At 43.9% G+C, this 26,338-nt stretch overlaps 1 protein-coding gene across 10 annotated transcripts in view; it reads right to left on the bottom strand.

The window, feature by feature from the left end:
- Nucleotides 1–1,528: 1,528 nt before the first annotated feature.
- The window catches only part of EPC1 (enhancer of polycomb homolog 1), a 90,008-nt gene continuing 65,198 nt past the window's right edge, over nt 1,529–26,338 (bottom strand). For 5 of the 10 annotated variants that reach the window (XM_072955439.1, XM_072955442.1, XM_072955435.1 and 2 more), the window contains 12 exons: nt 19,316–19,461; nt 18,713–18,919; nt 18,179–18,327; nt 17,129–17,288; nt 15,900–16,076; nt 15,246–15,335; nt 15,015–15,163; nt 13,103–13,455; nt 6,117–6,235; nt 5,003–5,144; nt 4,552–4,915; nt 1,529–2,884 (listed from right to left, as the gene is read on the bottom strand). In XM_072955439.1, the coding sequence (XP_072811540.1) occupies nt 2,812–2,884; nt 4,552–4,915; nt 5,003–5,144; nt 6,117–6,235; nt 13,103–13,455; nt 15,015–15,163; nt 15,246–15,335; nt 15,900–16,076; nt 17,129–17,288; nt 18,179–18,327; nt 18,713–18,919; nt 19,316–19,461 (2,129 nt within the window). In that variant the 3' untranslated portion in view covers nt 1,529–2,811. Of the gene's footprint in view, nt 2,885–4,551; nt 4,916–5,002; nt 5,145–5,950; nt 6,035–6,116; nt 6,236–6,875; nt 6,992–13,082; nt 13,456–15,014; nt 15,164–15,245; nt 15,336–15,899; nt 16,077–17,128; nt 17,289–18,178; nt 18,328–18,712; nt 18,920–19,315; nt 19,462–26,338 lie in introns of those variants that run through there. The other 5 variants (XM_072955444.1, XM_072955436.1, XM_072955441.1 and 2 more) reach the window with 5 other exon arrangements.

Here is a 26,338-nt window from a genome sequence, read left to right on the forward strand (position 1 = left end):
TCTCTAGGCCGAGCAGCACGAGACTCGGCTCAAAGTCCCACCTGGGTGGGCTCGGGGAGGACTCAGTTCCTTTTCCCATCACTTGTGAGCTTCCTGCTGGGAAGGAGGGAAACTGGGCAGCCCTGGCCTTGTTCCATCTGCTAGGTTTCACGTAGAAATTTTTATCCAAATCCGAATTACTCTTCAATACATTTAAACCAGCAGCTTGAATTTTAATCACACTGCTTAGCCACGAGAACCTTGCAAGGCAGCTTTTGTCATTTCTCCTGACAGCATGCAGCACAGAACACAAAGCAGCTACCCGAAGTGGAGATCCATCCCTCTGAGACAGGCGTGAAGGCCTCTCACCCCCCATCAGTGGCAGCTGAACTGATTGCATCAAGATGTGAAACCACTCTCTCGGTGATCCTGTCCATCAAGTCCTGGTCTCCAGCCCAGGCCTCTCCCACCGCCTACTGGACAGCTGACTGGATGTCTAATGGACAACTCAAACTGTCCCAGATCGAGCTTCTCCCAAACCCCACCCCGCCCACAATGCTTTCCAGCTGGGGCCAGTTATTCAGGCCAAATACTTTGGAGTTTTCATTTAATCTCCCTCCTCTCATGTACCTCAGTCTGTCCAGTGAGCAAATTTTACTGAGTTGACCTTTGAAATAAAACCAGAATCCATTATCTTATAGTAACTTATGGTGAAAAAGAATATGAAAACAAACATACGTATGTTCATGTATGACTGAAGCATTGTGCTGTACACAGAAACTGGCATTGTAAACTGACTGTACTTCAATAAAACATGTATATACCAAAACAAAAACCCCAAAACCTAGAATCCAACTACTTCTCACCACTGTCCTTGTCACTGCCATCTCTCACTTGGACGATTGCAATCTGCTTCCTAACTGGGCTCCCCTTTTAGTCGATTCTGAACCCCAAAGCCAGAGTGACCCTGTTCTGATCGCATCACTCCTCTGCTCCGAAATCCTCTTGAGGGGAGGAGAAGCCAGAGTCCTTCGAGGGGGCCCCCACTGCCCTCTGAGCTGCCTGCTCTCCTCTCCTGCCTGTGCCCCAGCCGCACCGCAGCTCCTCCCGCAGACCAGGCACCCGCTTCCCCTCCCAGGTCCTAGTGTGCACCTCTCCGCCACCCCCCCGGCTCTGTGCGGGCCCCTCCCTGCCCGACCCGCTGGACACAACCCCCACCCCATCCTGGTGCTGCTTCTCCCCCTCCCTTGCTGTACTCCCTGCCCCCCGGCCCCAATACTCCACACAACACAATTTAAATTTTACTTACTCATTTTGTTTTTATCACCCAGTGAGACTAAATTCCAGGAGGGTAGGAATTTTTCACTGTTGTAGGAGCCAAAAGACCCCCAAGCGCAGGAAGTAACTGTGCAGTAAACACTGGTTGTAAAGGTGGACATCAATTCCGTTCCCCTGTCCCACTCCCCCCCACCCCCGCCTTACTGATGATTTTAATGAAAGTCACTCCAAAGTTCTTGGACTGAAAATAAAAGCAAAAGACCACTACACATTAGTTTGTCAACATGTAATGCCCTGGGTTTATTTTGTGAGAACTCTATCACAATTTTTCCAGGTGGGATTAAAAACCTTAAGGATAACGTGTGCCAACGGCCTGGGCATTCAGACTTCGGTGCTGGCGAAGCTCTGGTAGTAGTCTGTTAAGTACCACTCTCTTCACAGAAGAGAAGTCATGTATTTCCAAAGGAAGGCACCCGATAGTTGTGGTTCTGGCCTTGCAGCCTTCTGGAGAATCTCAAAAGGAAAAAAGCTGGCTGGCTGTTTTTAGAAACTGGAATGATGATACACGTACAGCAATTACTGCGTTCTTCTCCCTTATATCCTTTTCCTAAGAACAAGGAAAGAATGAAGTCTTTTAAACAACTCGACAATAAAAAGTACAATTTTCCTCTTGTGCTAAAAAAAGGGCAAGACAACATAAACTCCAGTTGTAAGGACTCCGTCTGCAGCCCTGACTGAACGCGTTCGGCGTGGGAGGAAAGGGGCTGCGGGCCGTGTGCAGAGCAGCGACGTAACGTTAGTGCTGTGAGTACCGGAGGGGCCCGCGGCGCTGCGGGCAGGCGGGGACGGGAAGGGTCAAGAGACTTCATTTTTAGCTTGTTACTTGGCCTAATGATGTCAGACCAGGAAGATCCCCATTTAACAGTACATTCCCCGTTTTTTAAAAAATTGATGCCTTTTTTTTTTGTAAAATTCTGTATGTATGTCACCATTTTTTTCACATGATACACAGAAAACTCATGGACCCAGAGGGGAACCAGGTTATGTTCTACCATTTACAAAACACCAAGGAGTCCACAGCTACCTAACACATTTACTACAGCACAGGAACCAGTGAAGGTACAGTGTACAAAACTGTAAACACGGCACAATAAATAGATAAAACAGCAGGCTCCACACCATGCGCGTGTGATGAGACTGCATCTCGACACAACCTCACATCTCACACTCTTTGTTGCAATTTATCTCCCGCCCACCCCCACCCCCAGTGCAAAGCATCACAAATGAACACTTCCGTATTCAAGGAACATATATACAAGGGTATTACAAATAGCAGTACTGTACAGATAATTGCTGTATTCTTAATTTACAGGTGTTGATTTTTTTTTCCTATTAACAGTAAGAAAAGAAAAACAAGCGTGAGAGATGAGCACTGCTGTCAACTCCTCACAGCTGCCACGGAAACGCACGAGCTGCATTCCATCATCCCCTGCATCCAACGCGACGATGCATAGCACCTAACCACGTCCGCGGGTGGCGGCCCCTCCGGGGCGGCTACGTCACCTCCATCGCTACTGTGTTGTCTGCGATGTTGTTCAGGGCTGGCTTTTCCGATTCGTGATTTTCCCTGTGGAAATACGGTTCAACAGATCACTTATTTGCTGTAAGCTGAACCAATCAAGATGACCTTCCCAGTAAAAAGCTGAAACATTTTTAATAACAGAAGGAGACCTGACTCTTCCGGGACAAGGCAGCAGATGAGGAACATGAGCCTTTGCAGTTTGTTATCAGGAAACACCCCTGAAGTCAGGCTCATGTCACCATAAACTCGGTGGCCGATGTGGCACCAAGAAAACTGTAGCAGCACCCAAGCAATCGAGGTGCCTAAAAACACATAATTTCTGAGCTTTGGTTTAGTCTCAATTCCCTCATTAAACCTTTCCTAAGGGTTTTAAAAGGAAGCACGTGACAGGTTCACTAAGGCCAGGACTTTCAGTCAGGGTTCCTTCTGCGTGCGGAGTGGGGCCGCCGGAGACCCGACCCGCTGCTGTGCCTGGGGAAGCCAGCCACCTTCTCTGGGCCTCAGTTTCCTCATCCTTAGAACAAAGGGCCTGAAACAAGGCATACAGAAGCTCCCACAGACTGAGTGCCCCGCGGTTCTCTAACTTCACAGCGGTGAAAACCACAGTATTATGTACTTAAGTAAGAGCTGTAACTGGCCACTTAGCTACGAACAGGCCCAGAACACTGACGCAGCAGGTCAGCGTCAGTGCCGAGCAGACACGACGTCGGTTCAGACGCAGTCGGGGACGCGTGCTGCAGTCCGCGGTACAAACCCTGCTCCCTGCTCTGGGCGCTGCGGGCTGAGGAAGCCTGCGCGTCAGGCCGGCATCCAAGAAGCCCCCAAGTCCACTCCCTCCTGTCACTCCGACACCAGCTTACCTTTTAACCTCTGAGCACACTGACACTCCCCCCACTCTCTCTCCTCCTCTGTCCAACCAAGATGAAACCTGATCTCATTCTGTAGGACAGTCCCAGGTACACCCCGGAGTGAGACTATTTCTCCTCATTTTGAAATAAGAGCCATAATCCACACAACTAATTTGACAAGTACGTAATACTCTGATGCCTCTAGGACAGTTTTCACCCGTTACAATTAATATTGTTTACCTTTTCATGCTTGTCTGCTCGCTGAACTGAGAACTCCTTGTCTTTCCCTGGTTCCCCCCAAACAACTTGTAGACAGTAGGATTTTAACTATCATTAGTATTTAAAACAGAACAGAGCCTGAGGAACCATTCTAACCCATCTTTTGAAACCTAAGAAGACAAGTCAGCATAACCAGTAACGGCTTGATGAAATGCTGACCGGCACGAACACCAGGCCCTGCACGTGACCGCAGCAGCGGCTTGGCTCACTGGCCGCGGGGGCTTTGGTCCACTCTGCCCACATGAGGAGCCGCGACGGAACTGCAGATAGAGAGACAGGCTAAAGAGGGCGCCCTCCACGCAAAGGTGGAAGGGAAGCCAGAGCAGTGCAAGCTCTCGCTTATACTGAGAAAGTGGCGCCAAATTGTGTGTGAGTACCCACTCTGCGCGCTCAGCTCAAATTCTCAGCAACACTGAATTACAACATTTATCTGTTTAGATCTTAACTAAGGAAGTCTCATCTAGACATGTTTAATGTATGTAAAGAAAAGAGCACAAACACCAAGAAATAAGTAGAGATGAAGGCCAGAGAGTCTGAGTCAGGCCTCCTGCTTTCTGATCACCCTAGGCCTCCGTGACTACTCACCGTGGGACCGAATCTACGGAGGGTGAGGACGGGACCTTGGAAACTTGACAGTTTGCTGCGGCAGCCAGCTTTAAGGCAGACGATGGCACAGCACTTAAAGTCCTGGGTATATGTCGTGCATTTATAGGGGCAATAGAGTTTACAGTGGCAACTGATGAAGGTACAGTCAATCGAATGTTGTTCCCAATCAGAACCTGAGTTGGTGCAGAGTTGGCAGCAGTCACCTGGTGACTCGGCGCGCTGTGGGGCCCTGGAGTCTGGGTCAGGCTTGCCGGCTGCAACAACGCCGAGGCCGCCGTCGACGGGCTCGTGTGGACAAGCGCTGCAGGCGCCGCACTGCCGAGGTGTAGGCCCTTGTACACGCCTGCGGGGAAGAAAGGACAACTCTCTGGTTTGCCTCAGACGCGGGTTACAAATCTCAGCAAACCACTGTGAGCGCCCCTGTCCTCACCTGAGGCTGGAAGGACGCCGTTCACCCCAATTCCAAGCACCACGTCATCCTTCATCTTGAATCCCATCAGCTGCTCTGACGTCACCAAAGCAGAAGCGGCGAACTGAGCACTAGCAGAATCCAAAGTCTTGGAGACAAAACCCTGCAAAGAAAACAAAACCAATCTCATCAGCATCAGTCAGCCTCAAACTGATGTTAAAGCCACACAGGTCTACCAAAACCAGTCTGACTGTAAGTCAGAGTGACAGACCACTGGAGTATCTTCATCCCTCTGACAGTCATAAACCTGATCGGTGTCCAAGCAACCTTGTAACTCAAGGATTACGAATTCTGATCTTCTTATGTGATAACACACATAAACCTTTTATAACATGGAAACAGTGAACCTCCAATGCAAAGTACTGGAGAAGAAACATGCTAGGCAAAACATTTCGGTGATTTGCGATGAATCAATGAATGAAAAAATGCACATAATGAATAAATGAGTACGTAAACTTCGTTCACCTGACCTACACCCACATACACACAGAACCAAAGGCACCTTTGGGACAGTAAGATAACCATCCTTTTAGAACAGAAGTTACACACATCACATCCTAACTCAGCCTAGAAATTAAGAAGCCCCTTGAATTTTTTTAAAGGATTTTTTTCCTTTGAGATGCTTAGAGGCGCAAATCTCAGCCTTAAGTAAGCCTTAAATATGCTTAAAAATGGCAAACATTTATCATGCTTTAGGTTTAAAAGTGATTTCTTTTATTAGTCAAAGAGGCTATTTTAGTGTGACATTTAAAATAATTAAGGTTCCCCATATAATGAGCTGGGTGGGGTTGTTGAGGAAAGAGGTACCTTTACAGACTGCAGCCCAGACTGCAGGATGGGGCTCCGCCTGCCGTGACCGTGCTTTTCAGTTTCACGTGTTAAACCCGGGAGCACACCTCCCATGCTCACCTGTCGTGCTCTTTTTAAACCCTGCACAGAATGGCTATAATGGAGATTCAGGCGAAGGCCACGTTCCTGCTGGTTAGATGCAGGCTCTGTGACGAAGGCTGGTGATCAGAGATGAATTCCGGTGGGAAACAACGAGGGGTAACCGCCAAGACAGACAGCTGCTCACCTGTGGAGTGCTGGCAGCGGAGCTGCTGCTGGCTTGCTGCTGCTGAATCTGTGCGAGCTGCTGCTTCTGCATCAGTGCCAGCTGCTGCTGATGGTGCTGGTACTGCTCGGCTGTAAACGCTGAACACAGAAGAGAAAACGCTTTACAAAAACGCACAGCCATCACACACATCTTGCAATACACTGAAACAGATCAGCATTTAAAAAAATACGTGTGCAAAATTAAAGCATTTTAGCATTCTGCTTTATAAAGATCACTTTCAAATGAAAATTTCAGCAGTTTTATAACCACACTTAACAAGAGTGGCTTGAGTTTAAAGAAAAACAAAATTAAACTTTCTGAGTTACACATAGGAAAGAGAGGTGCTCACTTCCCACGATTCAAAACCATTATCTTTGTAAGCTGTGACCCTCGGGCTGGCTTGCGTAAAAGGTAATACCAGCTTTTTTTTAATCCACGTAACTGAAATTCAACTTGGCACTGAGCTTGAGAAGAAACCTGACAATTACCATCTGGTTTCTAGTTCGCTCATCTTACTGTCCCAGTGGTTCAGACGATCCCTAGCTGTTCTCTGCATAAATACGTAACTGCTCGACACACTTCCTGACTTCAGTCATTACAAACATTTCCTTTATATGAAACACAAAGTTGTTGGGTTATTACCTTTTTCTTTTCTAATTAAAAGAACCCATCCTTTAAGTTTAACAGGAAGAAAAGAGGATCCAAAGGTTAATTAATTTCCCCACCCAATTAACCCACCTGGAAAAAATCCAGTCAATAAGAACGGAGTGGTTTATGTTGGTTACTGTACAGAATGATGTCTGAGGAAAGACACTGTGTTATGCTACTTATGTTTGTCTATGGAGAGCTCAGTTCTAAAAAAAACAAACAAAAAAATGTTCATTTATTACCCCCCAAAAAAGTGTGTGCAGTTTTTAAAAAAGGAAACCTTTTTTCTTTTTTTTTTCTTTGCCAATTTAAAAAAAAGCAAAAAAAAGAGCACATACAATCACAACATGACTTTACAGGCTTCTTTAAGAAGCCTGTGACGTTTGGGTAAGAATTATTTCAAAACAATTAAAAAAAAAGGGTTATCATGCACCCCTGGGTATTAGGGAATCTACAAATCATGCATATTTGCTCCATCTAACGTTTAATGCTTTCAAAATACTGTCAGCTAATTTGTTACTGTCTTTAATTGCATTTTGATAATTTAGTTAGAACATTACTTCACCAAGTTTTATAATTTTCATTTAGCGCTCACGAAGAATCTTTCTCTTCCAGGATACGGCTTCTGCCTAGGACAATTGCAGAATGTTCAGACAGATGTTAGGTAGAAATTCTAATATATTCTGAATGGATCAGAAAACTGTGAAATAACATTTAAGAAAACTCCAGGTGTTATCAGTATTCACACAGGCTCTTATTCTTGAGCTGAACTAATTTCTTGGGCTAAAAAGGCAAAAAATAAGTTGTTGGAGAAATTCTATTATTCATCTTCTTATTTTGGGTGTTACAAATCTGTTTAGTTGATATCTGTCCTTTGATGAGTTTCTTTTCCTACCATGTTTGTAATCCTTGGATCTGAATTCTACAGGAAGACTTTTATTGATAATAGGATAGTCCCTAAATATTGACATTAAAGTAACTTTGTCAACACGACCATTTCCACGTAACAGAAATGTGTTAAATCAGAACTTGAAGAAAATTAAATTTAAAAAATGCTGCTGCTCTGAAAGAGTGTTTATAATCAACATAATATTTATCTTTATATTTTAAAAAATCTATGAAAAGCAGTTGTTTAAAACTACAGATCTTTAACTTACTAGTTCAGCTAATATATTTTTGAAATTTATACTTTAATTTTCTAAGTTTGAGTGAGTTACTTAAATCTTGAATTTCCTCTTGAGATGCTTAGTAAACTTTTAAAAACAAAAAAAGGACTGTTTCTGGAAGGTCGTATCATTATACACCTAGAAAATAATTTAGCATTCACTATAAAAATCTATATACAAAACTCCATTTATATAAGTGAAAATATTCTTTCATCTAATTTTGCCTGGGTCAGTGTGTTCTAATAAAAAAACAGCAATATTAAATTGGAAATCAATTTGAATAAAGGTTCCAAATATTTTTGCTCTATTTAAATCAACATTTTAATCCTCAGTCTCTGAAGGTTTTATAAATTTCACTTTTTGAACAACTGTTAACTTCCTCCTAATACAGATTTAGAAATAAAAATGCAACTGACTTTTTAGATCCTGAACACTCATCAGATTTTAGATCCCCAAGTCAGACTATTTCTTACCTCTCTCTATGCTCCAGAGCCTGGTTATGAAAACTCCCCTGAACATTTCTGATAAATGTTCCAGAAGAAACACACAGAGCAATGTGTAAGCTAGAAGCGATGGTAATAAAACCATAGGTCTCGGGGCCAAGAGAGCCTGATTTTTTCTAAGTTCTCAGCTCTGTCATGACCAGCAGAGCAAACGTGAGCAAGTGACATAATAATCTTTTGGGGCTCAGTACGTTCATTCCAAAATACAAGAGAGATTAAAATAGCTGATCATGAAAGCCCTTAAGCTGTAAGAAGCTGAAAAGGAGACGACCTTGGATATGACTGTACTTCGAAGTCCAACGAAATGCTAAATGGGAATAAACAAAGATGACCATATTCCCCTAAATTTCTATCACGGCAGAAAGTTTTTAGGTCGTATGTCTATCTCCAGATGGGGCGTAGTAGTCAGGTTTGCAATTTACACAAAGACGGGCAGGCTGATTCTGTGGACAGATCACCAAGCCTAGAATCAGAATCATTTCACAGAACCAAAAAACTTCAGATCAGGAGGGATGCTTGGCGATTTCTTCCTACCACCTCACACTCGAGATGAAGAACCTGTCATCCGAGGTCACGAAGATACTGAGTAGTGAAAAGGGTTTGGAACAAACCCTCCCCCAAACCAATGAGATTTTAAATATATATATAAAAAATAGACAAAAGTTTGTTTGAGATTTAATACTGTTCACAAAAAATAATCAAACTTTTTACGTGTCAACAGTATGCATCAAGTGCTTTCACAGGAATCTCAGGCCCAGACCACCTGACAGGCAGGACTCCGGGAGGGAGAAGAGCCAGGGGCTGAGGGAGGAGGGCATGGACAAGGTGACAAGCTGAGAACAGGGAAGGGCGGGCCAGGACTTCAGGCATGTGGAGGCCACTACGATGATGGAGCTCAGGAAACCCAACAGTGTGCCTCCGGGACACACAGGACCTGTGCGTTTACACGTTTAAGGAGGCAGCTTTTGTTCGACGGACAAACTTTCTAAACGAGATTCCCAGCTGGAGAACAACCTGATCTAGGAAGTTGCTGGATTTTAATTTGCCCCGGAGGTGTCTAGGCAGAGGTCAGATACTACTGTTGCTTTGGGAGCTTCTAACAATTCTCTGGGGTAGGAATTTAGATGAAATAATCTACGACTTCACGAGTCCACTTCTTATGCAAGGACCCAGTATGCGGGACACCAGCACCTGCAACAGCCTGAGTTCAGGCTGCTGCCCTTTAAGTCACGTTCCCGAAGCAGGAGTGGACGGGGTGGGCCCACTAAAACAAACTATTTGAAAACTCAGTTTCAGAAGATGGATTCTAGATTACTAAAATGTGTATTTCTTATAAAAACAAAAACAAAACCCAACAAACCCAAACCCCTATTTCAAAAGATGCTCCACAATTAGAAGTTCCTTTGAGCAGTACACAGGGAGAAAACTATCTTAATACAAAAAAAAGGGTACCTTTAAAGAAATATAAACTGAAATGACTGCAGACAGTAATGTGACCCCCTAATCAGCTTGAATTGACAATTTGGAGGTTCATAAGTGCTTATAAGTTACCTAAAAAACCAATCTGTGAAAACAAATCTTTATTACAATTCATTTGATAGCAAATTATGGCCAAGTCTGTATCATTTGACTGCAAGTGATTTGAACATGAGATTATCTGTGGTCAACTTTCCGCTCAGTGTGGACACTGCTGCACATCACATAGCTGTAAAAGCATGACTGTATCTGACTACGGGCGCTGCTCCAGACTCTGCTGAACGTGTGATTCTCATTCTGAAACACATCTGGTTAAGGATTAAGGTCCCACAGAATGACAAAGTCTAACAATGAGAATATTCAACGTTCAAATCTAGAGTTCCTGTCCCACAGCACTTAGAAAAGTGACTGAAAGTGCTGATGAAATTTCACTGGGAATTCAAATCCTGAACATATTAGGGTCATTTAAAAATCATTTTTCTGTTTTTAGTCTTTCTGAGTTACAGAGTACATTCTAATTATGGAAAAAAGGTATGAATTCTGAATCTGATACCCCCCAAACTCAAACACATGCAAATGAATATTAGTTGCTGAACAAACACTAAGTTTTCAAAGGTGTTTTTGTAGATTAAACAACATCAAAAAAATGTATTTGGAAACTGTCCAAATCACGTATTAATTAAAGACTATTCAAAATACACAATTTACCCTTAAGTACTAGAAAGCAGCCCTAGAGATTTTAACGCTGTGTCATTCTGCCGCGCAGCATCCAGAGGACCGAGCACTGCAGCGCCAGACTAACCAGGCCTCCACTCGGCCGCACAACCATGCAAAACGGACAAGACTGGGAAGGCAGCAGACAGACTCAGAGCAGCTCGATCAGAGGTGACAAAAGCTGGTGTGCTCAACTCGTGCCCTTCACCAAAAATGATGGGCTCACAATACCCTCATTTAGAATCTCCTACTTGAACGTGAGAACCGGCCCTTATGGAGGATTATTCAGAAAAGGAAAAATCAGTCCAGAGGGCACCACTATGTCAACGGCACACATGTAAACACTAGCATTTAAAACAATTACAGAATAATCAAAAATGGCTGAATCAAAACCCACATATCTGGCCAGAGCAGCAGGCAAGTTCCCCAGCTGACCTGCAGGGCATGTAACGGCTAAGTTCTGAAGTCGGCACAATAGAAAACTAAGCCCTAAAGACTCCGTCAGCGTGTCCGTGAGAGACCCACCTCCTTCCAAGCCCACACAGCCCACCTTCCTCTGATAGCAGACTAGATCGGAGTGTCTGCGGCTGAATACCAGGTTCGTATTTGGGGGCTACGCTACATGAGAAAACCTATCTTTAGAAGAACTACAGTGACATGGATGGAGGCAAGATGGCAGCAGCGCGAAGCAACAGCGCAGGCAGCGGTGCCGCAAGGGGGACGGGCCCCGTGGAGGCCCGCTCGTTCAGGACAGCTGTGTTCACAGGCTTGTCTAACGTCTGAACTGCTAAAATTCTAATTTTTTCTCCACAGGCCTACAGTTGAATTCACTTAAGTTAAAGGTATATACAGTATGAATCGACTGCTCAATACTTTATATAGAGCACGAAGAGAGAGCTTTAGGTTTCTGGAACATTCACAAACATGAAGAATAGAGCGTTACCCTAGAGCAATCTGCAGGTTTCCATTCTGTAAGAAGATCTAGTAAAATTTAAGGGAAAAATTGAAAACAATGAAATGAAGCAGGAAAAAAACTGATAAACCCATGTAAAAACAGTATTATATATATAGGGGAAGGAAATGACTAAAAAAAATTAGTGTTATTAAAGAGTTTTTTCAGCTAAACTTTTGGTAATACTACTGTATGATGTTCACCTTTCAGTATTCTCTGGCAAATACAAATCAAGTCAGTTTTACAATATCCAAGCTTAGGTCTACGTATTGCTGAACAATTTTCATACACGGATCACGACAAATCCTTAGAATATTTACACAATTCAGCTTTAAGAGGTAGCAAAGGCAAGAAATGGATAGAACAAGCCAATTTTCTACGTGTGGTCGCAAAGAACTTTAAAAAACTGGAAAATATTTATCAGGGGAACACATTACAAGTTTATACTAAAATCTCTGCACTCACACCATACATAACTCCTCCTTCATACTGAGAAGTTCTTCATTTTGAATCTTAAGACTATAAAAGCAGAGAGAAACACTCTTCATGAAACAGACTCTGTAACTAATGGGATTATAAATAATTTGCTAGATTTCAGAATAATTTAGGTTATCTTCAACTTGATTTCTGAAACGTGATGATCTTTCTTATGAGGCCAAAGACTTCCATTTCATAGAAATACTTTATTTCTAACCACAAAGTACATTAAGTCTATGGAAACTTTCCTGGAGGTCTTTAAGAAGAAGAAGCATATTTTCATATTTACTAGGTTTAACTGTAGCCTTAGCAGACAGAGGGACAGATAAATACTATTACAGCCCTTTCAAAATCTATACTTGAATTATTTTTATAAAAATCTGTAGTAACATAATTTTAATAGTGAATTTCTATAACCTACATGCCTCAAACAACAGCTTTAAGATAGAAAACTAAAATTTGAGAATACTTTAAGGAGACAGCATTTATTTTAGACACATTTCACCATGTAGCCATAATGCTGAAGTAGGTATTACCTGAAAATGTCCCCAAATTAATTAAAATAATCTTTTAATTTAAATGTTTTTCTCTGAAAAATCAATTTCCCTCTTACAAATTATTTTGAATTACTGTGTCATCAGATAAGGCTTTGCACGTCTATCGACTTGCTGGTCTACTTTTAAGCAACCTAAGGAAAAGACCAGAAAAGTGTCCAAACATAATGCAGTATCAGTTTATGGTCCACTGTCTTTTCACATTACTTGTAAAGAGTTGAATTTTGTGGTTCTCAAAGGGTATCCAGGAAACAAACCTCCTACATTAAATAACAGTGAACACCCTACACATGTGGGCATGTTTAAATGAAGACACGTGTACAATCAGGACTCAAATAAATACTTAAACATAGATTTAAAAAAACTACTACTAAGAGAAAGGGACTTCTAGCGCTAAGTATAAGAGGCCACACACTCAAAACCTTGATGAACCGGGCGCTGCCACGGAAACACACCTCGTAATGAACGAACATACCGAAGTGAGCCGCGCCGCCGCCGCTCTTACTCTGCGTGGAGGTACTGCATGTCTGGGTCCCGGGCGGTGCTGTTCCTATTCGGTTCACACTCCTATACAGTTTTCTACAGGAGAGTTCATCATTGTCACTGTCATGTAGGGACAGTGTCCGAGGCCTGAAGTGTCGCCATCTACATGATTTGATATTGACTAGTATCTGACTGAGGTCTTTAGAGAAAGATGTGTCCGAGGTATTTGTTTCTGAGGTATTGGCAAACTGATTGACTGGAGAACGCTGTGGAGAGGAAAGCATTTCCAAGTCCAGATGGCGAAACACACTGTCATAGTCTGAGTGAGCTCTGTCCAGCAAGACCCTATCAAAGTAATGCAGAAACACACGTGTAAAACAGCTGTTCAAAAATCATACAAACAACGCTTCTCTTTCTCTCCCCAACTCCCAAAAAGCCATCTCATACTGAATATTTAAAAGCTTTAAATTTGGTTATTTCAGTATTTGGTTCTATGGGCTAAAATCTCAATTTCTTTTTCTTTTCTTTCTTTTTTTTTAATACAGGTACTGGGGATTGAACCCGGGGCCTGGTGCATGCTAAGCACACGCTCTACCACTGAGCTACACTCTCATTTCCCCAGTCTCAATTTCTGATAAAGGTTCTTTGACTTTATAATGATCCGACTAAAGAAGGAAGTAATCACCTTAGAAAATAAGGTGTCCATTTTACAACAAGCAGCAAGTCTCCTAACCCTTCTACAGGTTGGCCTAACAGTGTGTCACTGACACTGTACAGGAGAATTTGATTTTTCACTTCCATTACAAAGCACCAAAACACTTCATGAAATATTGCTAACCTATCTGTTCTTCATTTAAGCAAAAACTTAATTTTTTTTTTAGGGGGGGTAGGTAGGAGAAAAGCAGTAAGAGGTATGCATTCCATGGATATTTCACATCATTAAAATTTCTTGCAGACAAAATAACTCAGCCACTACTTACTCTCGAGGATATATTTTCGTGTTACGTATGTATGTAAACTTTATAAATGACTCCATCTTAGAATAATAATGCTGATTAATGCTAGTAAGAATAAAATATAGCCAACAGAGAATTTTCACTACTACTGATGTCAGCATAATGATGGGACTGGAAGTGTTCTATAAAATGTCTTAGTGCCTGGATAATTCTAAACTAAGGATTAAGTGATTAAAAATTACAATTAAAATTCAAAAACGAAAGTAATGTATGCATAAGCCATTAATTTACCATAAATTATATCCTTAGGCTTCTTCCTGAAAGCACCTTGATATTGTCTCTTTTGCCTTTGATTTTTTTTTTTGATTTTTTTTTGACATTATACATGGGTGTCTTTCTTTTTCTTTGCTTTTCTGTGTTCTGAGATTTCTTCTCTGCCCTACACCTTCACAGAAAGACACCTGGAGCACGAAGGACTTCCACCAGGTTTAAACGAAGGAAGTGCTGGCAAACTGGATGTCAAGATCAGGTCCCGCAGCCTTTCCACGGATGAGTTAAACAGCTCAGTATTTATATGACGTTTCTTGGCCTATTTTATCCTCTCCCCCCAGAACTCCTAAAACAATTCTGTGTGGTTTTTTCAACTTAATTTATACAGTCATGTTTAACCCTTGCCTTCATCTGCTGCCTTTTCTCAGAATTCTACCTCTGAGGATAGATATCTGAGGTTTCCAGTCTTGGGAAGAAAAGCAGACCCACTAGGGAACTCTTAGTTACGCACAAAAAGCTCTTGTGTAAGCAACAGCAAAGTGGCAAAGTGTTTCAGTCAAGAAACTCAGCGAACAGCAGGCGGGAACAAGTGAGCTGCTCAGAAGGACTACCTCACCTTAAATGTCAGATGGTTGCCCCACCCGAACCCCCTGCACCAGGAGCGCAGAAGCGCCTTACCTCCCTCCGCGCCCCAGCCGCCTACGTGCGAAGCCGATGCACCTGCGGGGCACGGTCAGGGTCGTCAGGCAGTATCGGTAACGCGCGTCCCCGAGGCCCCCATCTGCAGGGCTCGTCCAAGGCCAGTTGCCAGTTTGGTCTAAGTGAGGCTTAAAAAGAAAAATCCCAATTATTTCGTTTTGCCAGGCAAAAACCAACAGTCTGTGCTTAGAAAGAGAAACGTAAACTTACAGCGTAGTACTGACAGCCTGCCTTCCTGCGGAAAGCAAAGGGGCCGTCGGGGTCGTTCTCTTCCTCCGCTTCCGAGGAGCCAGACAACACCTTTCAACAGAAAGATGGAGTCAGGCACAGGCCCTCCCAGCCCTGCCTCTGCCCCCACAGCCCCCGTCTCTGCCCCCGCAGTCCCGTCTCTGCCCCCCAGCCCCCGTCTCTGACCCTGCAGCCCCCGTCTCTGCCCCCGAGCCCCCGTCTGACCCCGCAGCCCCGTCTCTGCCCCCACAGCCCCCGTCTCTGACCCCGCAGCCCCCGTCTCTGCCCCCGCAGTCCCGTCTCTGCCCCCCAGCCCCCGTCTCTGACCCCGCAGCCCCCGTCTCTGCCCCCGCAGCCCCCGTCTCTGCCCCCCAGCCCCCGTCTCTGCCCACACAGCCCCCGTCTCTGCCCCCGCAGCCCCCGTCTCTGACCCCCAGCCCCCGTCTCTGCCCACACAGCCCCCGTCTCTGCCCCCGCAGCCCCCGTCTCTGACCCGCAGCCCCCGTCTGACCCCGCAGCCCCCGTCTCTGCCCCCCAGCCCCCGTCTCTGCCCCCGCAGCCCCCGTCTCTGACCCGCAGCCCCCGTCTGACCCCGCAGCCCCTGTCTCTGCCCCCCACCCGCGCCCCCGCGCTCACCTGGGACAGGGGCTCCTCGTCCGAGCTGGGGAAGTCGTACTGGTTCAGATCTTTCGCGTTGAAGCCGGGCAGCGCGGCGGGGCCGGCCTGCGGGGGCGCGGCAGCCGCGGCCGGCGGGAAGACTTTGGGCTTCTTTTCATATTTACGCTTGGGTCGGATGAGATCGGCTTTATCTTGCTGCAGCGCGGGTAGGAATCAAACATGAGAAACCATGTTCAACAAAGTTTTGGAGAAGTTCTAAAAATAAGTTTACTGCTAACATGCAGGCATGCGCACTCAAGAGACAAGACCCTTACATTCAGTCATCTTACACGGTAAAGTCTTAGAGGTCGGTCTCTGAAAACATGAGGGTGCTCCTACAACCTACACATAATCAGCAGTATTCTGTTTTAATTAAAGTAAAAGAAGAGAAGTTCTCCAGCTTCTGAAATCCTGTAATTGCAATTGGTATTCACTGCGGGCTTCTGTATCTTTTTTCTTAATTTTCTATGAAAATTCTAGGAGAGAATTTAAAAATGGGACGTCTAACCTTTATTCCAAAGAATTAACAAATCAGTACTGGGAAGGTAATAATGAAAACGATTTTATGCATATACAGCAAACTTCAGATAAGCATTAACACAGTGAAAGATAAATCCATAATGCTAAGGTACTGAAAAAATACAGAGCAGTAAGGACTTGCTGGCTGAACAACGAAGGCCCTTTGGAGCGGTGGATTTTGAGCAGTTGGACAGGTAAAGATATGATATCACTCAATGGACGCACGGATAAAATACAAAGGCAGGAGGGACGGAGCGACGAACACAGGGAGGTCAGAACCGTGCAGGCAGGGGGGGCAGAGGCCGGGAGAGGTGCGTCCCATGCGAGGCCAACAGGCAGGAAAAGAGCAGAGGCAAAAATGTTTGTCGGGAAGAAAAAGATCACAGCAGGTATCACGGTTGTGTAAATAGAAAAAGATCACAGCAGGTATCACGGTTGTGTAAATATGCTAACTGTGTGTCAAGTTCTCTGCAGTTTAGGGCCTTCCGGTCCTTAAAGAAAAGTCGATGATGACACTAGAAGGTCGCTCTCTCCACAGCTGCTCCTGCCGCGCCGACGGGCCAGCCTGAAATCAGAAGCGCGCTTTGCGCGTCCTTCCTGGGCTTACACGTGCTTTCCTGTTTCCCTGATTCCGTGACAAGACACCACGCCCACGCTATGAGCTACTGTCACCGCAGAGCCCTTCTCACCTTGCTGCCTTTGAACTCCTTGGCGTCCACCGCTTCCTGGTGTCGGTACTGGGCGCTGTTGGCGATGGGGGCGGCGGGCGCGGCGTACGCGGGCTTCCCGGGCTGTCTCTGCGCCAAAACCTCGGACACGATCTCGCCGCTGTAGTCGCCCAAGTTATACCTGCGTCACCGGAAACGCAGCCTGAGAAGTTCGTTCCCTAAGCACTCATCCTCGCGACTGCCAACAACTAACTGAGACACAGTGACGAACACTGACGGCGGTGAGCGTGCGATGAGACCGCAGCTCCCCCCGGGCTGCTCGCTGAATGCTCATTAAAACTAAAGACTATGTAATTCCTACTGTCTCTTTCTTTTACTTTTTGGCTTATAGCTTTATCTCGGCACCATTAATAGACAACTGTGGGGAAAAAACAAAGCTTTAAATTTTAACATAACAATTCTGGTCAAAGATGTGGTGGAGATGTTCAAATTCATGCCTCAAATGGCGCTGAGGGACTTACTGCTAAATTCAGTTGCCTGTGCTATAAAACTAATTTTCCTGAAATGAACTGCAGGAAATTTAACAGTGGTTTTCCCTGGGAACAAGGACTAGGAAACAGGGGAGAGAGGCCCTCCCTGCTGAAGGGTCATCTGAGGGTTAGGTGTACATCATGGGCCTTTCCCCTCCCCCTCTCTATCTCCTTCTCTGTTAAAGAAAGTCAGTAAGTGTTTAACATAAAATTCAGTGCCATCTAGTGAATAAAATAAAAACTTTAAAAGTGGCAAGTGTTCTCTCCTTCACAGCCCTGCACACAACTCAAGTAAGGGCAAAAGAACATGATTTCAAAATGGAAATACCTGGCATGTTTCACTTACTCAACCCAGTCACTTTCAAAGGAAATAAAGACAGGAATTCACATAAAATTACACAGTGTGTCATCCTACACATCTCAACGGTCTCTGATTATTATGACAAGAATGTATTTCTGAAGTTACACACAAGTGCTTAGGAAATAAGTCTACACAAAACACTAATGGTACCATACTTCTAATGCTATTAAAATATTTTACCTCTTTTCCATAATTTCCAGTGTTAAGTGCAATAGCTCCCTTTTACTCTTTTCTCTTCTTTTTATCATCTCTAGAATAGTAACAGCCCGACTGAGATCTCGACGCAGCTTAAGCATTTTTTCGTAAGAGGCTTCATCATTTTTGCGATTCTGCAAATATGAATTTGCTTGTTTAATGTCCATAAGCATGTCTAACTAGTGGCATTCTGAGTACAGCTGCTGATATAGAAGAATACATATATTTGAAGGGTTAGATTAGAACTTAAAGACACTGAAAAGGAACATGGATCACCAGGAAATCAACTATGAAAATGGTTTTTAAATGGATTAACCTTAAAATATAATCATTAATAGCTCTGTAATGAATCTTAAGGTCGACTCACTTTAAACTGATACTTTTTCATTATATTGGATAGAAAGTCTGTCTAAACACCAATTAAAACACAGCCTTCAGATACTAAGATATTCATAATCATAGACACATTTTCTTACATCAAAAAAAAAATTACAAAGAAATGTCCCCAGGGTCTCTTACTTTTCGAGTCTGCATTTTTTCGGTGCGTCTTCTAAAAGCCACATAGGGGTCATTTGTGCTGGAGCCGTCTCGTTTCTCCTGTTTCACTGATGGGATGAGAGACGGCCCTCGACAGCTTTTCCTCTTTTTAATCCAGTATTCATAAACTTCTCTGATTAATTCATCATCTTCTTTTAGCAGTAGTTTGGCTTCCTGCAGACTGACTGGCTAAATGCAAAATCATTATGTCATTTTCACATAATATAAATAGAGGGTTCAAAAGTACTTCTAAATTTAAATAATAATCAGAACAACATTAACAATAGCAAGCATGCTGAGAACCTTATACATGTCAGACAGTGAGCTAGATGCTTCATTTCAATTGTTTTAATTTTCACAACGAACCCTGTAATGCTTCTCCTCTCTATCTCACAGATGGGGAAGCTGAGGCAGAGAAATTTAAACATATTGCTGAGGTGCTACAGGTTAGTAACGGACAGAGACAGCCTATGAACTCATGCTTGTCCGGAGCCTGCCCGTGTGCCCTCTCCCCAGTGTTATGCTGTTTCCACATAAAGATTTATACACACACACACTCTTACTATATATACAGTGAAGATCTACCTGCTGACCACTGCCTTTTTCTAGACGGTCAATCATTTCCTCAAATTGCAATGGGCAGATGTCCATTTTCTTCTTCAGTTTATTCACAAACACTTCATCTTCAGAATCCAAATCATAGTCGGGCTGTTCGGCATCCAGGCTAAAAGCTGACAAAAGAAACCATAGCCAACATTTACTACGTGAACGCACTGACCAAGGCCTCCCACAGGTGTCTGGATAATTTCTAAAGGAATAAGAAAGACGTTTTTTAAGATTTTGTTTTCAGACTCACAACGTAAACTTCCCACATTTAAAGTTTAAGAAAGAAGATCATCTTTACTGTTAAGATAAAAGTAATGCACAATATGGGTGTGACCCCTCCCCCACGCCCCAAAGAAACTAGAAGCCCATTAAGAACATAAGGAGACTGTTAAATGTCCTGGGCTGAACTGTGTGAAAAATTATGTAGCTCAGAAATGAGGCAGTATCAGTAATTCCATGTAATCTGACACAATGATGAAAGGAGAGGCTCTCTAAGCAAGATCGTTCCTAGAATATTTAGGTCCTGCTTTATAGATCACTTAACGACTTTACCAAAAGCTCAGGGAGTGGCATTTAAAGCTGACACATCAGAAGCCATTGCCAACAGCGCGCAGAGCTGTCTGCGGGAGAGTGCGTTCCCGCCACGGAGGCGCATCCGCTGGTGAGAATCGTCCCCTGGTGAGAATTGCTCTCATGGTGAAACGTGGGGTGTTCCTTAGACTTGCCAAGAGTTGAAGAAAAGGGCAAGAACCACTGCTTCATACTATTCCACCAAATGTCATTCAATTCCTTACCAAAACTAAACTAGTTTGATAATAAGTAAAACATTAAGAAGCTTGATATCAAAGTCTGTCTCACACCTTTCCCTGCTTTAACTCCTCCCTCCTAATTCCCCATCTCCTTCAAATCCAAATCCTTGGAATCGTAGGAGCCCCCTTCTGACCCAGGCTCCTCAGCAAATTTCATGTATTTCAAACAGCAGGCTCCTTCATGCCTTCAGGCCTTTCCATTGGCTACTTTCCACCTGTCCACCTAGCAAAGGACTATTCAAATCTTCTCAGAAACCAGCCTGACAGCTAGTCCAGTGAAGTCTGACCACCCTCCACCCAGTGAGCGGTTCCGTACCACATTCATCTTTTGTAGAAGCTATGAACCCTCTCCCCAGAAAAACAGCACAAGCACACAACACTCAGCACAAATTACAAGCAATTCAGACGTCCCTAAAAGCTTGTGGCACCAAGGTGAAAAATCCTGTTCTAGATCACCCTCCTCCTTTTGTACTGTTTTTCGCACATACTTTATAGCCTGCTTGTTAAGCATTCGAATGTGCTCGATGTCCTTGAGAGGAGGCACTTTGTCTTATTTTTGTTTCTCTCTGTACCGCCAGTGCAGAGACAGTAAATTCATCATAACGCCCACTCTGCTCGCAGTCCTCCAGTGAAAAGCATTTGGATTGACTCTATTCAAGCGGGGAAAAAACCTGAAAAAAATCCGCTGGGACAAGAGGGGGCTGTCTGGCACCCCAAATCTGCCATCCCTGACTCAAGTTTAACACAGTATCTGGACCACATGAATCCAGTACACATTTGTAGAACTGAACACACTGTACCACTGTTTCATTTTCATTTTGACCTGTATCACACTTCTGTAACATCCCTAACTGAATGAATATTCACATTCCTTCATAAAAACCTCTGTATTAACATCTCTGTACTCATGTTTCTTGCAACCACAGGCCCTCCAATGATTTTCCATCATCTAATTCTGTTACTGCTATAGCAGTATTTGGAGATTTCAAAGTGGATTAAAACTCTGTTGGATTAAACACAGTTGTTTTTCTGTCCTTAACCAAAAAAATTCGTATCTCTGTTGTTCAACAGTCACACTAGCCACATGTAACTACATTTAAATTAACTTAATGAAATCAAAAATTCAGTCCCCTGGTTACAGCAGTCACATTTCAAGTGTTAATTAGTACATGTGCTAGTGGCCAGTGCTGTAGCAGACACTACAGATTATTAAAACATTTCCATTATCACTGAAAGTTCTACTAAATAACGGTGACCCAGATACTCCAGAAAGCCAAACTGACAGGGACCAGCCATCAAAGTTCCTCCTTCTTAAGGGTGCATTTTATATGTTTTTAGGTATCATGTGCACATCTGAGATACTTCCAGCATACACTGTATCACCAATGACAAGCCACAGCCGACCAACCAGGGAATGGAATCCAGACAGGAAAGGAAGGCTCCCACCCTGGAGACCTCTGTGTCTTTCCCACCGAAGTCGACACGCACCTGGGGGTCAGACTGCTCTTGCCTCTGCAAGCTTTTCTTAATTCTGTTTTCTGTTTTAATGGAGGTACTGGGGATTGAGCCCAAGCTTTTCTTTAGTTAGTGCAAACACATCTAAGATCTTAAAATATGAGGAGAACCAAATCTTGTTCAGATATAAAATATCACAGCCCTAGAGAAAAGCTACCATGTAAAAATTCACTTTAGGATTTCATCCGCCCAAAAACCCACAGCCGGTGATTAAAGTGCAATTTGGCTTCAGCCAAACCTGAAGCTTCCAAACTGACAGCTCAACCACAGCTGCAACACACTTACAGCGAGTGGTCCTAGAAGCAGGAGCATCTTCAAATTCCCTGGGCCGTGTTACTGAGTGGAGAAGAGGGTCTGAAGAGAAAGGGAAAGGAGTCGCCTCTTCTAATTAAGCTCTGCCATTGCACGTGAGACCCACCCGGCCAGTAACTGGTGAACAACAGGAGCCGTACTGGAGAGGCTGACTCCTTCAAGAATGCCCGGATAGGGATAAACCCAGGTACGTGCACAGCCAAACAAAACACAGCACTCCACACAGGAAAAAAGCCTAAGCAGAAGGAACACAGCAGCACATAGCGGCCGACTGTTTAAAGGAGACACAAAGAGGTGAGACCGCTGGTGAAATGTATGTAAACGTCCACGTAACAGACGCCTCCTTACGGCTCAGGCCAAGTGCACGTGGGTGGGACGCCCATAGCGCCAAACAGCACTTTTGTTTATTTTTTGGCAGTGTTTGTGTGTTTGTTTGGGGGGGGCTAAGTTTATTTACCTATTTATTGTGATGGCAGCCCTGGGGTTTGAACCCAGGACCTTGTGCATATGCACTCTACCACTGAGCTACACCCTCCCCTCCGAACAGCATTTTTAAACTACAGGAAGCAAATAATGAAAGGGCATTTGAGTCTGTGAAACAGCACAAAATGTGTATTAGGAACAGGATGTAACTCCTGACTGGAAAGAAGGCGCATGCGTCAAGGCGGAGGAGAAACCTCGCCCAGCGGGGATGGCAGAAGGTGTCAGTTCAAGTGCCAACTCAGTGACCGGTAATACCGATTCGCCAAGCCCAGGAGGCACATTCTGGGCAGCAGAAAAGACTGTCATAAAGGTGGCACTTAGTGCGGGGTGGTAGGTATCTGACCTCTTTGCTTAGACCTAAGCAGACAAAGCATCACTGGCTAGCCAGATCATGAAACTCTTCAGCTTGTTCACATTTATAAACAACAGAGCTTGGAGTCACTTCAAGGTCGTACTCAGGGAGAGCAAATGGAGAAGCCCCGACGTGAAGGACCTGAGATCCCAGCTGTGAAGTCCTTTGTGATACAGCAGTGTTTGATGCTATGGGTGCTGTCTGTGAGAAAGCAGAACCAGAAGAACGCTGGGGGGAAGTGGAGGCAGGCAGAAGGAAGGAGAAAAAGGAGCCTTTCAGAACCAGGGCACACAGGCTGTGTCTGCTCTGAGAGGTAGTAAAAAAGTAGGTTCTACAAGGATCTATTTTTAAAAATATTTTTATTCAGAAATAAATTCAAACTTATAAAAGCTTCAAAATATAGTACAAGGAACACCTGCATATCCTTTACCCAGAATCACCTGCTGTTGAAATTTTATTCCACTTTATTATTTGCATGTGTGTCCCCCCCACACACACACACGCGCGTAGACACCCGCACACACATCTTCTGAACCGTCGCAGAGTAAACTGCCTCCCTAGCGCCTCTGCCGCCACACTTCAGAGTGTGTTTCCTAAGACAGAGGGCCTTTCGCGCAGCAGCAGCAGACATCAGCTTTCCGTTCCCATCCTGCCAGCCGAGCCGGCCGTTCGCAGGTCCCCACTCCAGCACAGGACCAGCCAGGGACCAGGGCTTACTCTCCACTCTCCTTCTTGTCTCTTTAGCCTCCTTTAATTTGTAACATCTCCATAGCCTCTGTCTTTAAGATGTTTCCTGAAGGACACATCCCTCTCCCCAGGATTTTATGTTTGTTTGTTTAGGTGAAGTACTGCTGACAGACTGCGTTCTGTTAGTTTCAGGTGTTGCTAGCAGCACATTCTTCACTCCGTGGGTCTGATTTTCCTGGCACAGTGAACATTCAACTTCTTAGTCCTTCTCAGGGTCTCCGACCTAGAGGCACACAGTGTTCATCTGTTCCTCATCAGTGGTGGTAATTTTGATCATGAGACAAGGAACTACCCAGTCACCCCATTATGTCCCTGCTGTCCCATGCCGCCTGTAACAGATAAGCAGTTTGTGGGGAGAGTTAAGGCCGTGCAAGTACCCTGCTCTCAGCAGAACCTCCTCCCATACTGAGCACACGCTGGAGTCTCTTGTGTGACTGCACCCCGACCGTGAAGGCTGTGAGCCCAGCCTCTCTTCTCTCCACACCACACCACCCGGCTACAGGAGTCCTCCGCTGCAGAACCACGTGACTGCTTAGTACCAGGACGGACTCAGGAACTCCCACTTCCTGCGGTTTATGGTTTGTCACTGTGCATAATTACTCCGCTTCTCAGGATGTCCCAGAATCAGCCAGTGGACAGGCCTCTGCCATTTTTTAAGTGCTTAATTTCTGGCACAAGATGTTGCAGGTTATCCTGTACTTACTTACCCTGCCCCAGCCCTGGAATTGGCCATTTCTCCGCATAGTCCTGGCCTTCTTTAGTGGGGAACAGGTCAGAGAGCAGGCACTAGGTATGCACACTGCTACTCAACACTTTTGCTTCTTGGCCCAACCAGTGGACAGAACTGGAAATGCACGTGTCTGTATCTGTACACGCACGTACTTACACAAATGCACACCAAGACTGCTCCTTTAAAGAAGGCTTCCTTTGAGGATTAACAGGAGAAAACCTTGAGAACCAAGTTCAAGGGGAAGGGAGAGAGAACTGCTCTGTCCTTTCTTCCAGAAGGAAGAGGAAAAGGGGAAGTCCCAGCTGTATAACCTGAAGCCTTATGGATCACCCATCAAAAAGAAACCACAGTAAGACCCTCTGGATCAGGAGATGCTGAATAGCACCCTGAGATATTTTGGAAAGTACCCACAGTCTGGAACTAAAGGCGGCAATAATGGTTTTAATACAGGTTTCTTCCTGCACAGCTCTGACTGGGATAAAAGAGAGAAAATTATGATCTCTTTCCTAAGCTGGCTGAAGACAAAAATAAAGTCGAGATTTTCCAAACAAATGTTCAATGAAATGTTAACAGATACATGTAATGAATACATTTGAAAACTGCTGGGTTAAAATAAACTTTTTTTTTTAACTGCAAGATTCCCAGAGCCCATAAACATAGTAATATGCGTTACAACTCTGGGAGTGGAAAGGGAATTTATATGCAATAATTCTCAAACGTGTTTAATCATGACTTTTTTAGGCAATACTAATTACCATCCTAGAAATTCCATGGAAGTTTGTGTAACATTAGCTTAAGAGTTTTATAAAATTGAAATTAGGAGAATTGAAATGAACCAGTCTATATATATATAATTCGAGGCAATTACCCATCATAAGCAATTTCTTAGACCACCTGGCAGTCAAGATTCAATTTTAACTTCACAGAAATTTACAGTATAACTAGCTTTTCTGTGTATTATAGTATATTAAAAAGCCAGTATCAATTTTTAAAGAATTAACATCAGTTTTACACAATCTCTTCCAGAAACCAGAGTAAAAGGGAACACTTCCAACCTGGTTTTTGAGGACAATATTACTTTGATACCAAAATCTGACAAGACTGAGCACACACACAAAACAGACTACCACCAGTATTTTTCATGAACTCAGATGTAAAACTCAGTAAGATCCCAGCCAACAACATATCAAAAAAATACACACGACAGCCAAGTGGGATTTATTCCAGGTATGCAAGGCTGGTTCACTATTCAAACCCAACCAATGCAACCTACCGTATCAACAGGCTAAAGAAAAATAATCACATGACCTTATCAACTGATGCAGAAAAGCATTTGACAAACTCAACAGTCATGATAAAAACTCTCAGCATACTAGGAATAGAGGGGAAAAGCAACACAAAAAAACCTACAGGCGGCATGACACTTAGTGGTGGAAGGCTGAATTCTTTCCCTCCAGGACCAGGGACAAGGCAAGGATGTAGGTTCTTAACACTCTTATTTTAACATCATATTCAAGTTCTAACCACGATACTAAGGCAAGAAAGATAAATTAAAGACATACAAGTTGGAAAAGAAAAAATAAAACTATCTCTACTTGCAGACTACAACATGACTTTCTATATAGAAAATTCCAAAGAATTTGCAAACATCTTCTAGACGTAATATGTAATTTCAGTTAAGGCCACAGGACATAAGCTCAATACACAATTCAACTGCATTTCTGTCAGTGAACAAGTGGAAACCAAAATCGAAAGTGCAATACCATTTTCAATTGTTCCAAATGCATAAAACAGGTATAAGTCTTCTAAAAAGTACGAAAAAGATATGGATCTGGATGATGAAAATTATAAAGTGTCAACGAAAGAAGTCAGAGCAGATCTGAACACCTGGAAAGTCACACAGTGGTCACGGATTGGGAGACTCAACATAGCAAAGATGCCAGTTTTCCCTACGGTGACCTGTAAGTTTCATGCAATCCCCATCAAAATCTCGGCAAATTCTCTGCACATGCAGATGAACTTATTCTAATACTTACAGGGAGAAGCCCTCAAGC

This window comes from Vicugna pacos, chromosome 35 (genome assembly GCF_048564905.1).
Source record: "Vicugna pacos chromosome 35, VicPac4, whole genome shotgun sequence".
Lineage (NCBI taxonomy): Eukaryota > Metazoa > Chordata > Mammalia > Artiodactyla > Camelidae > Vicugna > Vicugna pacos.